This window comes from Phalacrocorax aristotelis, chromosome 4 (genome assembly GCF_949628215.1).
Source record: "Phalacrocorax aristotelis chromosome 4, bGulAri2.1, whole genome shotgun sequence".
In the NCBI taxonomy this organism is placed as follows: Eukaryota; Metazoa; Chordata; class Aves; order Suliformes; family Phalacrocoracidae; genus Phalacrocorax; species Phalacrocorax aristotelis.
Window position 1 is genome coordinate 44,478,064 of NC_134279.1, and position 19,510 is coordinate 44,497,573.

General features: G+C 36.8%; 1 protein-coding gene across 3 annotated transcripts in view; it reads right to left on the reverse strand.

Annotated features, from left to right (window-relative positions):
• The window catches only part of ASB5 (ankyrin repeat and SOCS box containing 5), a 28,677-nt gene extending 19,694 nt beyond the window's left edge, over nucleotides 1-8,983 (reverse strand). The window contains exons 1-2 of one of the 3 annotated variants that reach the window (XM_075091167.1): nucleotides 8,788-8,983; nucleotides 891-938 (exon numbers count right to left, since the gene is read on the reverse strand). In XM_075091167.1, the coding sequence (XP_074947268.1) occupies nucleotides 891-938; nucleotides 8,788-8,983 (244 nt within the window). The remainder of the gene's footprint in view (nucleotides 1-890; nucleotides 939-8,787) is intronic. The other 2 variants (XM_075091168.1, XM_075091171.1) reach the window with 2 other exon arrangements.
• Between the last annotated feature and the right edge of the window lie 10,527 nt (nucleotides 8,984-19,510).

Genomic DNA, 19,510 nt, shown 5'->3' on the forward strand with positions numbered 1-19,510 from the left:
TTGCACTATTTTCAGACGTCAGAGATCAGCATTTTGTATGCAACCCTCCCCAAGTTAGCCAACTGATGAGTCATCTCGCTTCCCAAACTGTTCTGTACTCTCAGATACACTCTATTTTTATGAGAAATATTATTATGGGGTCACAGTGACTGCACGGAACTTGCCACACTAAATTCTGGAACAGGACTAGAAATTGCCTTTTGCTGCTGCTGTGATGCACAGGCTACAACCATGAAGCTGAAATAACAGATAGGCTCCTCATCTCCGTGCCAGTACCCCAAGAGCTGCCTGTCATTTGACATTGCCAGAAACAAACCAGCAGAGATCTTGAACATTCCTCCCTGCAGGAGAAGCTGAGGCGAAGCAAGTTTTAGAAATAATTACAAAAACGTGGTTACTAACAAAAATGTACTATCCTAAAAGGCCACAGTGGCCACAGTTATATCCTGCAGTGCCAACTCAATGCCAAGGAAGTTAAATGCTCCATGACAGTACAGAGATAAAGCTCTAAAAACAGGACAGGGAAAGGAATGGAACAACCTTTTTTCTTAAAAGCAGACGCTTGCATCGAGCCATACTTCATGGCTGATACAGTGATATTTTAAGTCATAAGCAGTCAACCAGAGGTTTAGGCATTACCCAGGTGCCATCAACCAGTCCTCTGCCCTCCACGTCTTGACAAATGCCAGTAGATATGCAGATAATACTTAAAATGTCATTAATTACTTAAGCACAAAATGACATTTCTCTCTGCCACTACAAGCACTGAAAAAGCCTATTACACACTCCTGCTCTTTATACAGCACCATCTCTGTCTCTTAGCTGGAAATCCAAATTATTATTGTTATTATTAAGGTAGTGACAGCATGGATGGCTAGTAGTTTTCCTACCTTTTCCCTTGAGATTTTCACAGTTGTTAGGCCTTGTATCCTTGGATGCTGGGAATCAGAATAGAAGGTTTAGAAAAGATTTGAGAATTTGACACCATAACGGTTCTGTCTCAGCCACCACACTAGTCAAATATGGAGCAATGATACATTTACTACAATTTTTGGCTTGTGGATTTGCAATGTGTACCTGCCAGACCTCTACATGCAGACAGGCAGTGGCAACAGAATATTTTCTAATATGTGGGCTAAAGAAAAACAAATCACAGCATTCATGCTGATGAATCTAGCCAAATCAGCTACCAAGCAGGCCTGGGCTTCAAATACTGACAAAGACAGACACAAGGCATGAGCCCAGTAGTTGGCATCGGAGTGGTACAGAGCACCACAGAGTGAACCTTCAGCCAATTAGTGTGAGAACAGCCATAAAGGGAAATCATACCTATTGTGAAAAAGACTCTAGACATAGCAGAGTAACATCCACTGGTGCAACAGATGCAGCATGCCATACGGATTTATGACCAACCAGCCAGCATTGCTGCAGCCACGAATAGAGCTCAGTACTTAGGCACGTAATGCATTCCCCCAGAGCCATCATCATCTAACCCTGGCAGAAGTTCACTTGCTGCTTGCCTGCATTGCGAAAGTTTGAGAACATCCCCTACGAGGGGGGTGTGAATAGCAGAACACTGGCCATAACGAGTCCATGGCTGCGGGAAGGAACATCACCTTCAGGGAGCTATGCTATTTTGGTCTTCCCCTGTTGCCTTATGCCCCACCACTGCAAAGACCACCAGTGCAGATGGTACGTTTGAGCTTGCCCCAGTGCAGTACTGGAGTTCCTAAGAGCTTTTCTTTAACAACAGTTGTCTTTAAGGTCTTGCAGGCAGATTGCTCCAGATTCTCTTTCAGCCTTATTGCTATGCACATTTAAAAATCCAGGTTTTAAGCTACATCAGAGTTCACAATGTTTCATTTTGTACTTGTTTGTAGTTCAAAAGTTTATTATTGATTTAATCCAGAAAATAAAGAAATCAGTTGAAGGGGATTTCCATGTGAGTTAACTTAAGATTGTGCATGTCAAGCAAGCCAATAGGAGCTAGGTTGGTGACAAGTTAAGGTCCATCTTCAGAAAAGACACATTTCAAGGAGGCACGCATAAATGATACTGACCATAAAATACAGCTTGTGATGATGCTCTCCTCAAGGAGGTCCTGACATTCAAATACAGATATGAGTAAAAAAAAATAAAACCACAAGGGAATCCACATGATAGGGCATCTCACTTCCTTTCAGGGAAGCAAGTATGCAAGCACGCTCCAACAGATATATTCACTAGAACTTTCTGTAGCCTCAGAGATTTTCTTTAAGGCGAGGGAAGAGTCAATGCTTGCCAACAGACGTGCTCAGGTTTTGTTGCTGCAAATAGGTCAGGGCTCTGGCCATGCCAGTCTAGTTGCATCATATAACTCTCACCAAAATCCCTTTAAGGTAGATTATGTTGTTCAGAGGAGAATGGTTCTGGTATCTTGCTGATATGTGGCGTCATTTGCTTCATTCTAAGCAAGTGTCTTCTTGAGGTTTATTTTGAAGTATGACTCTTCTTTGGCAGCTATTTGTCATGCTAGGCAAAGTTATTTAGCGTATAAGAGAAAGCAATGAGCTCCATCAAAAAAAACCCTCCCTCCTGAACTTTCAGAAAAGAACGTTCACGCTATCCTAAGCATTTTTACACCATTAGCTTACGTGCTGCATATGAAAACAAATGCTAAATGTGGTGCCTTACACCAAGTGGTATGGTGAATAGGTATGCCATACAATATTCCTATCATTACTAAATGAATCTCTATTGTATCCAGGAAGCTAGCAGCGGTCTTATATGGCTTTTATTAATAGAACTGTGATCTCTGTGGAATGCAAGTTGAGAAAATGCTTCGTGCCTATCTACCCTACCTAACAACTGTTGTTGAGTGACATTATCAATTGCAACTTGTTAGAATAAAATAATAGGAAAACTTTGCTCTAATAATTCGCTACAATTCAAAACAGAATCAAGCCCTCCAAACAGTGGATCTCTAACAGTGAAACATAGTATTTTTTCCTATTTACGAGTTCTATTTAATGGACCCATTCCTTGGGTCCCGCCAAGAGTCTTTCAGTGTACAAGAAAAAGAAGGAAACAGAAGGCTTCATGCTATTTACAAAGTCTTATAATCCTGAAAGGAGATGGGGACTCCCATCTTCAACTGCTGCAACCCCATGGATGGCTTAATTCAGGGTAACTAGGAATAACTAGTGTTCTGAGCATTCCTACCATGCCTGGCCAAGGCAGATACAGCAAAGATGGGTGGCTTAGAACTTGCTATGTTCGTTCAAGTGTAGGCTTTTCTTTTTAAACTTAGAAGAAATCAGGGCATATACACCTCTCCAATTCTGCAAAAACAGTAAAATACATTTTGAGAAGCTATACTCCAATACTACAAATACAAACTCTGCTTTCAAATAACTCTCAAGTATTACTTTAAAATAATAGTTATGCATAAAGTGGTAGGCTATGAAAATTTTTGCAAAGAGTGTTGACATAATTAAAAAATAGGATATTAAAGAGGAAGCACGTTATGTTGTCAGAACTACTTAGCTTGTGCAATCAGACCCCCAGTATCTGTATAAGTACACGACTCGTTGTATGTAATTTATGCTATATTAACTTCTGCAAAATGTTTCTTTCATACGGAAGTTCTCTATACCACCTCCTGTTTGCAGCTAAAAGCGTTTTGACACTTACCGAGTATCAGGTTTGATTTTGATAAAATAGACTCTTTTTGCCTTATAAAAAGTTTATGGATGGGAAATAGACCTCTTTCTATAAAGTTATCTGTATTATCAAAGTATGGAATCTTCCATACAAACCAAGCTCTTATCAGCATTTGTCAGTAGAGTTTATATCTTACAGACCCAAAACACCTGACAATGAATTAACTCTTAAGATTTGATACACACACTTCAAAAACACTGCATACCACAGCGCTAATACCTCATCCTAAAGGAACTGAACTATAAAACTCAGCTGAAGCTCCAACTCAGTGCTCGTACATACAGAGCACTTTCCTGGTATGACCAGCTAGTCAGTATAGTAGCAAGAACCTAAAGGTTGCTTTTTGATCCTCCGGTTTGTATCCAGCAACAGCTGTACAAAAGACCGAGTTATTAACTCTTTACAGGTCTGGAAATACAGTAAGAGAAGAAATCTTACTGTGCAGATCACCGTCACTGCAGATAGCCTGCTAAGGAGCTAATTATATCCAAAGTTAATTTGCAATTAAGTTCATTTTTGTAGGTCAGTTTGTAGGGCACAGAATTTTAAACTTAATAAACATATGTACTATGACTTTTTCCATAAAGGAAGAAATGCATGAAAAGTTGACTTTTGCAAATTTTCTAGAGAAATTAATAAATCCATGTTCACTTCAATACAATAAAAATAGCTAAGCTGGGCACCATAACCGATTTACAACACAGATATAGTCTCTGATTGCAAAGCATTTCGCTCTAAACAGCTAATCAGTCCCGTTCAGTTCAATGGGGCATGTGTATATGAGTGTTTACATAATCGGTGCCAAAGTTAAAAATAATCCAGTAATGGGACCTTTATAATAGAATGGATCCCTTTTTCATTTAATTCTTTTATGGTAGCAATACCACTGACTTCCCTGAAAAAAGAATTCAATTCTGATAGTTTATTAAGACATGCGTCTTTAATTAACTTTAAACAAATGTAAAAGACTGCAAAGTTCTGTCCTACATTTGATGCTATTAAGTTTTTTAATATTGTGGATGATAGAATACTATATTTATCTTTATAAGATCAATAGATGACACTAAACTACAGGTGCTGCATCTGCTCAAAGGGAAACAATTCAAAACAGACTTGAACAAAATGGAGAAACTGTCTAATATCAAGAACATGATGTTAGCTGGAGGCCAACACTAAGTATTACACTTAGAGGGGAAAAAGCAAATGCATAGTACAATGAGTCTGTTTTAACATGGGGTTTATAGTAGGCTACAGTAGAATACAGTTACTCTTAACACTTTACTGGTGGGGGGGGTGGGGTGGTGGATAAAAAAGGAAATAAAAGCAGCATAATTCCGGGAGGTATTACATAGGGTGTCACATATATGGTGCATGACATAACTGTTCCACTTTTATACAACTAACAGTTCCACTGGTTGCACTAATAAAGCCTCAGCTGGAGCACTATGTTTAACATGGGCAATTAGACATCGATAAAGATGTCCATGAACGGGCACAAGTCCAAAGGAGAGCAGCTACAGTAATTCTAAGTCTAGAAAATGAGGCTTAAGGAGGACAGATGAAGTTAATTACTTTTTTCTTTATTCTAGAAAAGACAAAAACAGTAGGGGTAGGAAGATGCATGATAACGGTCTTTAAATTAATTACATTTCATACATGGAAAAAAACACCTGATAAATATCTTAATCATATTTTATGTATTTACTTTGCAGAAATACAGATTTAGGTATGTCTTGGGGGAGTGGGACATATTCCAGTCATTAGAATAGCAATAATTGTAATTGGTTGCACAAGGACACTGCAGAAATCACTATTACTAAGCATTTTAAAAACAGGTTAGACAAACATTTACCAGACAATCCATGTATATTTAATCCTAGAGCATCCAAATCACCTCTCAAGGTGCCTTTCAGCTGTACACAAAAAACAATTTTACTCAGACTTCATCTCCATAAACAAAGTAATGTGACTTACAATTAGTAGGGATTTGATATGCACTTTTCTGGTCTTAGCTGATGGTGAACATGGATCTAGTTCTTAATTTCAGTGCCACACACACAGTACAAGAATTACTAATGAATTATTGGGATGCTATCCCTATCCAGCTGTTCACATATATATGAGATCCAAAGGACAGATTTAACAGGGTAGATTGGTAACTATCCATACCAAAGAGAAAATATTCCTGAAATATTAAGGAACAGAATATGATCTGTTTCACTACTATACCTAGCAACAAGACCACAGTAGGCAGATGACACAGGTAAAACTGTCTCCTTGTATTCAACAAAGAACAAGCCACAAAAAGTCAGCCACGAAATGGGTGATCCCTGGGCCTCAAATCCCATACTGACCTATATACCTTCAGTCTGATAAAAGGAACTCCACCAAGTACTACTGCTTAGTACCTCAAACGTCCTCAATTATACAGGCTTTGTAGAAGAAAGGCTTATTTTAACTCAAGAGTTCAATTCAGTAAATACGAAATAATGCCTGTGCCTAGCAGCACGTTACTTCCAAAGGCTCTTTTCTTCAAAATTATAGCACTCTATCCTAGCCGAGCCATTATAATAGCAAAAAGTAATTTTGTAGTATTACAAGCAGACTGAAAATACCAGCACTAATAGAATTTTAAGAGTACATAATCAGGTTAAAACTAGAAAATGAAAACTAACATTTCCTCTAATTAGAATTACCTCTTGAAACATTATAAACTTCAATTAGACAATAATAGGCCATTTTTCTGTTTTGGTTTTTTTCTGCTGAGGCTTCTCTATTGCTTAATAAAAAACACAGAACAGGATTGCTAATTAGGAGGATACTCAGTATTTAATTTTACCATTTAACGTTACAAGCTGTAGTTTCATATTACTTATTGTACATCTTCCAGATGTTACTTAGAACAGGATATTTTGTTACATGGTATTGTATAAACTTTACTGAGGTATCTTTGTACTGTATTTCACAAACATAAACAAACTAAATCCCACAACATGGTGTCAGCAGAGACAGTATCACGCCCCTTTCTACAAACACAGAGCAAAGGTATAGAACAGATGAGAGAAAACAGTAATTTTGAGGAGCCATATTTGCATCCCAAAGAGCAAGGACTGGTCCCGTTAATCTCGAGAAATTACTGAATTCACAGAGTAGGTAACATTAGCAGAACATGTACTTAGGACTGTTGCAAGTCCAGACCCAAACACTGCAGGTTGGGCAGTGAAAAATTAAGACACACTGGTGTCGAGTTGTAAAAAGTACAGTTTAAGCACAAAATAGTTGCATCAGCTATTTTTTTTTAATAAACCAAGCAGACAAGCAGGAACTCTACCATATGTTTGAGCCTTTAAATCAATATAAGCCTCTGCTACCCGAGCAAAACAGTAGCCTATAAGAGTGATAGATTTTAATCTTTTGCATGTGCCAGCTACTAGAATGCTGAATATACATTTATTTAGATGTAATAGTCCAGACATTTGATGAATGACCAAACTAAAGTCTCCTGGATTCAGCAGCAGGTAACATTGTAGGGATCACTTTACTTTCCAACCTGATGCATGTTATTCCCCTCCCTCTAGTTTTTCCCAGTCTTTTTCCTTCCTTACTCAGATTCTATGTCAGTCTTCCCAGAATGAGCTGCCTTAGTGCTAGCCAGCAGTTTTTCACCAAAAAAATTTTCTTGATTTCAAGTGAGGGCTACCACATTCACTGCGAGTATTTCTGCCAGTGGGATAGACAGTCAGTCCTTACCATCCTACTGTACCGAATACACATACACACCCCCCCACGTATACATATCTGTACACATACTCGCACACACACACGCGCGCGTAATAGTTCAAATTATGTGATTAACATATTCAGATGTAAAAACCCTGAGTTTCAGAACTTTCTCTCTAAATTGTGCTGAGAACACATAATATAAATCCATCTCAAGTAAATCTTCTGCAAAGCAAGCTAATTCCTGCTTTGCCTCCCTCTGGTTTGCAAATTTAAACACATACACACAAACTGTTTAACTTCTGTCCCAACACTGACTACTGAGAAGACCTTTACATTTGAAACTGTTTCTGGATCTTTTCTACAGCTTCCCCCTTTGTATTAACTTGGGTTATTTCTTCTTGTTCACGGTACCTAAGGATGAGTGGTGAAGGCAATAAGAGGCAAGACAAGTCTTTTTTGTTCCATCGCCTGACTCAAACTTGATGTCATCCCAGAATATGAGGAACAACAATCAAAGACAAGTGAGGCAGCAGGGATCCCAAGCTGAGCAAAAACATGGTTCAGTCATGCCCTAGGATACCACAATCAAGAACAGAGAGTTTTCTGCATCTGTGACCCAGAAAAAGAATTGAATGAAAATGGTACTGGTTTACCACAGATGAGCTTGGGGGAAACACTAGTGCCCAGCTCTGCCAAAGTTCTGCTTCAGCAAACAGAAAAAGGAATTTTCACAGGAGCTTTCAGCCCAATAAAATTTGATGGGTTTCCACACAGAGGCCCAAAAGCTCACCCAGACAAACTGTAAGCTTCCTGATATGTGCCAAGACACTAACTAATTCAAAGTACAGAAGGACTATATCTTCTCAAATAAATTATAAGAAAATTTTAACTTAAACAAGAAATAATTCTCAGAAATATTTGGACTAGTTTCACTGAGGTGTTGCAAAATAATCACATGCCGAGCATGGAAAATTTCAACCACAAATGGGTAAGCCGGGGAGCCTTAGAAGCAATTTGGAAAATTGTCTTAGATTGAGAAGTATTTGGTAATCTCAAATATAGCCATCTTAAGTATAGGCCTCTCCCCTAACAGAACATCAGCTGTAATACTTCAGTTTTTTTCTGAATTTAATAATCTAAAACAAAAACAAAAACCCCCAAGCTTAAGTAATCTAACAACACTCCTTCAGATAATTTTTATTACAAAAACACATCAAGAACTACAGGAAAAAACACACTCACACATATCATTTGACAAACTGAATATAAATGAGGCTAGCAGATAAATAATTAACCGGAAAAAAACCCTAGCAACAACAAAACCCACAAACAGTAGTGATAAGATAGTAAGTGCAAATATACCTTGTCCTTGAGGAACTCCATAAAATTCAGCAGCTATCCGTGCTGCTTCTTTACGGTTTCCTTTCACAATGTAGAAATGACTAAGTATAGCGAGGCTGATCTTCACAAAAAGTTTAAAACAAAAAAGGGAAAGTATAGTAAAGTAGACATTGGATAGCTGCTGGGCAAAAGGGCGACTCTCTTCTATGACAGTCATTGCTGCAGCAAAATCTCTCTCAGTGTTTGGGTAGGGCTCTCAAATGTGTTGATAAGATCATATGGCTCCAGCCGCGCACTCTTGGGAACAACTGGTCCCGAGGAAAGAAAATATCAGCTGGTCATGATGCTTGCTGCTCAAAATATGACGATTATTTATACTGTACATAGTATTGAGTTCACTACCGCTCCTGGTAGCCTGGTGATATTCAAGTGGGACGGAATAAAACAAACACAGGTTCCAAGATCCTGGATTGGACTTGTTCCACTTAAAAGGTCTGTTTCATTCCAAATTCTGCATTTCCAATTCATTTATTTACCCTATTAATAAATGCTTAAAAATGCACTGTCAAAAGTATTATTAAGATGCACAATTTCATGTACTAAAACAGGTAACTCAGGTAATCAGTTTTTGCTAAAATTCTCCTTAAGTACAATTGCTCTTCTGTGCTACTTCATTTTACATTAGACTACTATTTTTTTCTTAAAAAACTAGAATCTCATCAGTGAATACTTGAAACACACATTAATAAAGAAACAAATATTTAATATATAACATTTTTGACAGTCTTACTATTTTTTTAGGCTGAATGAAAATATTTAGTATACGTGGCTTATAGCATTATACAAAAAACAGTATTCAGAGGAGACTATAAAAATCAAATCCCTAGATATTTTTACAAATAAGATCTCAGAGCATGTAAAATTAAGTAAATTAAAATGTAATTAAAACGAGAGAAATGCAGTGACAAATATACAACATGGAAAATTTCTAATGCTTATGACACACATTTCATTGTGCTGCATCATATTACTTTAAACCTATGACATAACAGGCCAGTTTTAGAGAGGGGAATCTAAATTCCTCAGATTTTTTAAGAATTAATTTGCTTATATACCATTAAGTTATTACTCATAGTCATCAGCAGTTACGCACAAATTGTTCCATTAGTGGAGCAATTGCTGAGTAAATAATGGTGTCACAGCATGATACAAACTGAGGAGCTGCAGGACAGAACTAGATTCCTAAGCAAGCTATAACCCTAAAACAAAGAATCATGGCAACATAGGCAAGGGTCCTGTTCTAAACTTTTATATTTCCTTTTCAATAAATGAAATAGTGTGTCTTTAATTATAGCTTGAAATAGTCTACCCATAGTAAGCTTAAACTGAAACACTCTTTCTGTTCTACCCTGGGTTCGTGTTTGATGATCAGAAAGAAACATTTCAGAATGTTGGCAACTGTCCATCAGGAACAGAGCGTATGAGCCAAATGTCACTGCATCCACAGATTCCCCTGACTTCAATGAACAGCAAAACAGACATTAAGGATATGATACAAAATCATATTTCTGAAAGGAAAATGGCAAAATAAAGGACCTCTTATCTGGCTCCAGGAGTAATTTATTAGAGTAAGAAACTATAATGTTTTCTGGAAACTACATCCAAATAAACCTATCTAAATGAAGAAAAGTCAATGATAAAAGGAAATGTGCTTAGAAATAAATAAATACTTTTTTTTAAACAGACATGAACTGAATTGTGCTTATCTTGAGAGAAACAGACATTCAGTCTTTTTCTTTGAAAAAAATTTAATCCACATAAGTCAAAAGAGTAACTAGAAAAGGCAACTGAAAAGCAGTTTACACTGTAAACTATATTAATCTGTAAAAAAATATACGCATTTTCTCCTAAATTTCATTTATAGACATTTTCTCATCCAGCCAGAATAGGAACTGCTCTCTCATACCATAGTTAGAAGCAGGAGTGAGTACTTAAAATGCCAGATGAAAATCCCTTTTTATATTTGGCACATTGTTATCTGACACTGAATTGAGGTGTCATGTTTTCCATAAGGATAAATAGGCATTATGTTCTGAGCCGCCACTGCCAATTTCCGTTCCAATCATTAATAGAAATGATATTTTCCTTAGTAACACATCCAGTATTGGAATTTCTTGCTTCTTCCATATTTCTGCTAGTATTACTAAGCTTAACTCAGTCAGTCCACAGAATTCCCCAGCCATCTTAAGCACCTGTTTTGCAAGTTTACCATGCAGAATAAGGAAGAATCATAATTATCTCATGGAAAACATTTTCCTTCTTTATAGTGTTTACCTGACCCCTTTTCTCCTGACTCCACATCATGTCATCCAGTAACTGTGCTTTCTCATCTGGACTTTCCCCACGTTTTGTTAATTAACAAAATAGTCTTTCTTTGCAGAGGCGAAAATCCAAATAGCAATTACTATAAATAACAGCTGGAGTTAACAGCAGCGCTCAGAGTTAATCTTCCCCTTACAATACTGTTTTCTGCTTCTTATAACTGCAGTAGATATATCACTGAAAAGAAATTTCTCAACTGTTAGGTTGCCTTCTTCAGGTTGAATTTTTCTGTAACGGGTCAACAAAAGTAACAAAAACCTTTTCAAAAATAAGGCTGTGGGTGTATGTAGTATTTTGTAAGTGCTCTTTCAAAAATCCTCATCGATCTGTAAAACTTTTGCTTTTAGAAACAACAGGAAAATTGAGCAGGAGAGTTATGCTTGTATCAAAGCTTGTCTTCTGTCCTCTCTAAACTTTCCCTCCTTAGCTACAAACTACACAAAATGAAAGAAATTATGAGTTTTGAGAATTTCAGTTCACACATGCTCATAAGAAGATGGCAAAATTACTCTTCTAATAATATTTCTTCTTTTTTAAAGGTCTATAACTCATGTGCCAGCTTAACTGGAAACTCTCCCAACTGCACAGAAAAACCAAGTTCATCCCAATCCAAGGCTACTAAAGCTCTGCAGAAATTGCCATTACAGTTTGCTGGCAAAGCCATGCTAACCAGGCAGTCAGTCATGAAAACAGAACTACTGTTCAGATGTTAACACTCACACAGCATTTTGGAAGGACCAACACTGTGAATACTCAGATTTGAACACAAAATAGCTGAGAGCAAGCCCATGCAGACTGGGAGAACCAGGAACAGAAAACTACAGATGTTGTAATGGAAATCAGAAAGTAGAAGCATAAGTAAATAAATAAAGGATCTGACAGTCAATGTGATGCCATGAAAGAGTGTAAAAAACTGGCAGGTAAACATTCCAAATTTTCTATTGCATGGCAACATGAAGCAATTGGAGTCTAGTCTTGCAGCAGAGCAGAACAGTGAGAGCTTCCAAAAAGAAACACATCAGCCATATGTAACAAATATACGACATTATGAAAGTATCAAAGCACTTGAAAAGAGCAGTGGCTTAATCTGGGCATTCACTTTTCCTGTAGAGTTCTGACTTTTAGAAATGAAATTTCTCTGCCTCATTTCCTCACTTGTAAAATGGGTTTAAAAGGACCACTCAAGAGGAGTATTCTGAAGATTACTTCATCACTATTAACAAAACAGATATTCTGGTGAAAACAATACTGACACCAATTAGGTACCTAATAATTTTTCTTTTAATACAAAATTTGGATAACAAACCTAAACAAAGGGAAATACTGAATGTTCATTCATTTAATGGCTACAAAAGGGATAGCATGTAAAATTACTGTAATATTTAAGGTTTTATCATAGCACACAGGACAATGGCACCAAGCAACACAGTAGATAAAACAAAAAAATCTTAATATTTTTTAAGAACACAGTGATACTGTAACAGACAAGGATCCCCTAGCCTGACACGCTAGCATATACCCAGCAAATAAAACAAGAACAATGTAAAAATTCTCTGGTATGCTTTCCCCATTTCTGGCAATTAACTATTTAAATTTTAAAGCCATTTTTAAAACTGCTGGAATTTATGCTCTTAAATTCCCTTTTAATGTAGCTTGGTCATTTATCATTTCTAAAGAACATAACCAGTATATTCAAGGTAGAAATATTGCCATTTATTATTACTATAAAAGTGGTTAATTGCAAAATCCAGGGCTCAGACAACTTAGCCTGCCCTTTAATGCCTTACTGTGTAGTGGCCAAGTGCGGAAAGAAGTATTCAGCAGCGGCACCTGTTTACGCTAATGCAAACTGTTTGTGAAATCTATTGCAATTTTCCCACAACCTGAGTAACTTTTAGAAAAAAGTATGCTCTATCTTCTATGATCAATTACATAAACATGTTAATAAACTTATTCTGGCAAGTTTTCCTCAATGCTTTAGAAGACCGGTGTGTGTAATTTTCAGTAAGGCAAGTTACACAAGAGAAATAACACAATTGATATAATATTTAGTCTTTGAAGGCATTTTTTAATACTAAAGACTGTAAAATATGATTTCTTATAGCATATACTGTTTCTTTAGTTCTGGAAAATATACTTATTTCTAATTAAACCTTTTAAAGTAATATCCTTAAATTAGATTAATATAGGCTGTAGAAGAGTAATTATACTCATGGCACAAATTCTGTTACAGTTTGCCTCAACAGTTTTCTTCAGTATTTTAGGGATGCATCTAAATGTCTGAAAGTGAAAATATTTTTTTTAAAGACAAGATATACAATACCATCTAAGGAATTATTTGTATGACACTTCACTTTCTCCACATAAGAGATTTGGCTAAAAATACACAAGAAGCTAAGGTGATCATCCTGGTTTTGAAACTTCTGGCTAATAACAAATATAATGGGAGATAGCTTGACGAAATAGGATGCCAGGCAGAGGAACAGGAGCTCGTAGGTGCTTTGAAGAATGCATTATTTTATACATTACAGACAACCCACCAGGAGAAACTTCTGAAATGACCTTGAAACAGAAAGAGTTTAAAATAAAATCAGCCAGAAGCCACAAGTTCTAGTACTGAGCTCCTGACGTAAGCATGCAGTGCTTGATGAAGGACTCAAAAATGCTGAGGAGCCTGAGCTACTAAAAAAGCAATGTCTAATTCAGCATGAAAAATGACCTGCTTAGCGAGCTGCCAACTTGTATTTTAATAGGTGCATAGGATGCTAATCCTCAATACCGAAATTTTATCTGATTCATCTAAAGTTATTGAATGTTATGTTGTGTCCTCCATGATGTATGTTCTTTATGCAATTTTTTCTATTGTTTTATATTCAAAACACTTGAACTGAATAAATCTAGACATAGAGCAACTATTTTAAAATGCCTTTGCTCACATATGTTGTTATGCAAAATGTTACCTTAAGCTAATGTTGAAGCTAAGGCAAAAAGAGAGACACACCATAAAACAACTTTTAAAAAATATTAAATGTTCTTTTCAGTAATATCCTTCATAAGTTAAGGATATCATGCATCTATGCTTAGGCACAGAAAAACAAACAAATCATATTTATCTGATAGGTATGAGAAATTCAGAAATTGGAGTGACTGGAAGACGTCAAACAGCTACTGAGTCCTTTTCCAAACAGGAACTCAAGCCCATTAGCACAACCCAGATACTACTCTTCCTTTGTAAAATATGAAGAGGAGAGGTGGCTGACGTACAAACTTTGAGCTACTGATCTGGGGGAATGAAAAGAAGAAAAGTAAGAGAACAAACAAGCTCAGTTCAGATCTGAACTGCTTTTTCACTGCACACTGTTTCTATCCTTAAAAATTCTACAGACTTAGTTGACCACATGACAAAGCCATATTCTCAGCACAAACTTTTGTTACAGAAATAGGTTCTCTCTGTATTTTGGTGTAGCACATTATTTCCATCAGTTCTCAAACTGTTCCAGGAAGTCCAAATTCATGCCTTTGGGTGGACACGGCAATACTTTTTTTTTTTCTTCTACCCTGTATTAAATCAGTGCTCTGATACAGTTCAGGTTCCATACAAATCAAGTTCTTCTGGTACATGAATGATGCAACCTTTCATTTGCAACACCATGAAAAGTTTTCTTAATTCTACTGGTAACTTCTAGTTAATTTAAATTGGTTTTATTCAGGTGTTTTATCTTTCCTTCTGTTGAAAATTCTACTCCTATCTTAGAAAATAATTCTAACATAGACTTGCATATCTGGATTTCCAGAGGACAGAATTACTGGTTAAGGATTTAATATCAATCAGTACTTCTAGACATAACAGACATTCTCTGTATCGCATGTATTTAAAAACATAAACAGTAACTCAGATAGTTAAGCAATTACAAAGTTCCAGTTTTCTGACTTTCTCAGTTCTCTGAAAGAATATGCAGAAATTTTAGAGCTGCATCACTTTGTCATACACCCACTGGACAGCTGCTTCTCACAACGGTGATAGACTCCACTTCAACTACGAGTCTAACATCAAAAAATCCCTGCTATCAGCAACATTATCATATGAGCATGCTTGATCTGCTTAACCAGTCCATCTGATCACTGACAGTAAAGTTCTATAGGGAAGGGAAGCAGGTATAACTGACCTGCTTACAAGTAAATTCAACCCGAGTTCAGCTAAGAAGCATAGTAAGTTTGTCCTACAGTATTTGTTTCAGTCCTCCCTGGATACTTAACACAACCCAATTATTAAGAGTATTACAGAAGAAGATTCCAAAATAAGTCACGTGTGTACTTGTAGACATCACTAAAACCAGAAACGTGTCAGACAGCAGGCACACACAGGCTGTTGACAGACAAACTCTAGCAAATCTTACCCCCCAGGAGTTTAGAAAGTTACCACCTCCAGCTGCCCATTCCATTCCTCAGCTAAAGGTTCCTGCTCCTCTTTCTCCCTTCCTGGAAATCAACAGGAAGGAACGTGCATTGGTATTCAGCCACTTCAGTTCAAAACCTGGCAATTTAAACTGTTGATGAGTTTAAACTAACCTTTTGGACCTCACATTGAAAAAGACCACTCACATTCCCTACTACCCATTCTGCCACAGAGATAGTAACCTCCCATTAAAAAGTAGCAGCAAACTATGAGGAGAGAGGAATGTCAAAATGCACATACAGGCTGCATCTTAATAAGGGTATTTAGCTGTAATTTTTGATGGCTCAATGTACTGATAGGGCTGTTATGAGTGCAACACTGAAGAGTCTCCTCATTTTGCATCTCTTTCCCTTTGTATAGCTCCTTTCTTGGGTCCAAACAAATGTTCTCATCACCAACCATGTCTATAGAATTTCACAGATTCCTTCTTCAGCAACTAACTCACCTTCTTCTTTAGGTATGTAATACTACAGCTACTGTGCTTTTGGCATTTGACCTAGCCTGACAGAACTAACTTATTTCTCTAGCAGGCAGTGTAACCACCCTATTAACCTAAATTCATGTAACAGAACCTGGTGTTTTTGCAGTTTTTACAGTTCAACTTGTCTTTAATGAACTGCACAAAATGTCACATATTCTTATTAAATAGCTGTCTCTAAATAAATAAGTAAATAAACGAACAGGTAACATTCAAAACCCAGAAGAGAGATGATGTGAAGATTTAGTTTTCATCACATACACAGTTAGTACAAGAGAAATTAACTTGATGGAAATTTTCTTTCAACTGAGTTTTCAGAAGACCAGATTTGCACCTATAACTAATGCCTCTCTGTCACTTTGAAACCTAGACAGACCTCTTCAGCTGTTTGAATTTATACAACCTGGACTATGAAACTATTCTGGATCTAGAGTAATTTTTGATTTATGTATGTGTAAGACCTTTAAATTATGTAATGAAGATGAGATGCTTGTCAATAATTCTAAAGTGAAAAGTTTGCTCAAAATAATATCTGAGTTGTGAATGTTTTCTGTCACCCATTTGAATTTCTTTCAAAATTGTTAATTTTATTGTACATGATAGTCTGTCTTTTAATTCTTCTTCAATCATTTAACTACTGCTTTTTTTCTTCATTACAAACTGCTTCTAAAAACAGTGGAATCATTTGTTTCCTTTAACTTTATATCCACTTTTGTCAAAATGTTGCCAGGTTTTCTTCTAGACGAAGTAAAAGTAGTTTCATTTGTCTCCTTTCAGTGTTAAGTATATTCAGGTGCCTATGAATGGAATTAATAAATGGAAATTACAAAGTCAATTTCATGACTTGGTAAGGATGAGAATTAAAAGATTATTCTGCAAGCATATGTGAACTATATGCTGACTCTCATGGCTAGTGTTCACATCAGAAAGGTTTTTTCCATCCACTAAAATTGGTATCAGTTAAGTGACAGAGCTAGCAAAACATTCTTTTCCTCAAGCTGAGGCATGACAGTCTCTGCTTGGTGCTTTTATAACAGACATAAAAATACTTTATGATGAAGAACGTGTAACTGACTTAGGGAATGAGGTAAAATAGAGTGAGGTGGATCAGCACACAGGCTTCTTGCCACAGAATGCAAAGCACAATGAAGTGTGAAAGCTTCAGCTGAATCAGTGAGGTATGAGAGGACTTTACCTAACATGGCTTCACGCGCCATGGAACGGGCAATAGCAAATCTGCCAGGAGCCAAAAATGAACTCTGTTGAGCTCCAAAACATACTTAGAGTTGGTTTTGGAGCCAAGAATGTTTGGTTCCATCTGCAATAAAGCATTCTTATGCCGCTAAATGAGACAATGTTATAAAATATCAAGTTCATTCTGAAATCAGAAATCTAGATTTTCTCATTAATTTAAGATTTTATTGCTGGAGGAGTAGCAATAAGAATACAGAGGCAAGTGAAAATTTCTGTTTGCTTATCTTCTTATTCTCCATACTTGGTAGATCCAAAGCAAAAAAATGGAGGTGAGAAGGAGGTTAGAAACAAAAACCCTCAATGCAGTCCAGAAAGACTACTTCTCTTGGCCACAACTTTTCCATGCTAGTTGTAAAAATGGCCCACAAGAAGAGGTGCTAACTGAAAGGGGGTGTTGCAACACAGAAAAATTCTGCAAGTTGCTCATGGCCACATTTATTTTACTCTTCATTTGCATACCCAGAGCTGCATGTTGGTACTGTCTCTTAAAGAGTTACATTTCAAAAATTAAAAGACAAATTCCATAAAGGACTTAGACATTTATGGTAAAGTTTAGGAAGTATATACAAGGCCCTAGACCAAAAAGAGTTATCTATACAGTTGTCATCTAACTAGCTAGGTGTGAAAGATGCCAGAGACACCTAAACATTCACCTGTAAAATTAATTAGAAACTTAAGCCCCAAGAAGGCCAAAAGTGCTACCACCTGGGCTGCAGTTAACACCTCCTCTTCACCCGGAATTCACAAACCATACACGCCAAACGTTCAGCCACCTCAAAGCTCCTATCTGTGTGTACCACATCGGAACCAATCTGACTTCAGCAGAAAACCAAAGAACTCACAGTAATCTCTGTTTATGGCCAATGTCAAAAACTGCCATTTTGTTTATAGGTGATTAAAGGAATCACTAACTTAAACATCCGAAGAGAAACATCTCAACCAAAGAAAGCAAGCCACACTCTCTCAGAAGACTACGCTGATCATCAGCTGCTCACTGGGATCAATCCTGTTGAAGTGCCAACACTAGGGAAAAAAAACCCACATGATTAATAGATCAAAGAGTGCATTAGAACACCATTCCAAAGTTGGATAATTCTGGGGAAGAACAGGAGAAGAATGGAGAATTCTATGTTTCAGGCCTGCTCCCAATTCCATCTCTGCATTTTGTTCAATTAGTTTGCAATGAAAAATTATGAAATTTCTTGAAGTAAAAATCAGCCTAAGCACTGCCAGGCCTCAGCTGCTCTACTGGTCTGGGCCTGAGTAAACTGTTCAGGCATACTGAACACCTTACACCACTGAATCTTGGAAATGATCTCCCAAACTGTTCTGCCTCCCCAAGATTCAATAAATTTGTTTTCATAATTATAGTATTTGATCCATTCAGACTAACCCAACTTATTTAGCCAACAGTGACTTCTGACATTACTATTATGCCACTATTCTTTGCAAAATGATTTTGTACTTTTCACAGAACAACTTGGAACTTACCAGCAAACAGTTAATGTGAATAATCCTCTTCCTTTCGTCCTTCACAACTGCCTTCTTAATTTGATAATTTTTCTTCTCTTTTGATTTTGCAAGATTTAAAGTAAATTAAAAAGTACAGAAGGTTTCTTTGTCCCAAAACAGTAACGGATCAGTCCTTGAATAAACTACACCATCTGTCCTCCCCTGCACACTGTGCTTTTAAGTGACATTTATTTAAGGGTTCTACTAAAATAAAACCAAAACAAGATAAGCAACAGCCATATTCAGTCATTTGTCTTAAAAACACATGCTAACATGAATTTGGCTAAGTCTTTTGATTTTGGTCTTCCCCAGGTACTTGACTGCTGCTTTGGAAATGCCACTACTTTACTCCTACAAGTTCTGCCTTAGTTACTTAAATTTTCCCCAACAGCAGAGTTGTTAATATCTTATGAAAAACTAAACAGCAACTGTAAGAACTAAAAGCAAGAGCAAAGGCAATCGAGCCTTTTGCTTGTAGATACCAGAATAGCATTCACATTTTGCACTACCTTTTTGATCACAGCAGAGATTTCGCAACTTCTGAAACACTTAGGCTCCCCAGTTTGCAGTAAAACCTTCCTTGTTACTTCCAAGTCTTCAAATATTTTGGGGAAAAGTAGCTACTTTTCGGTAACAGTTATCCAAGGTTTCAGTAACACTAC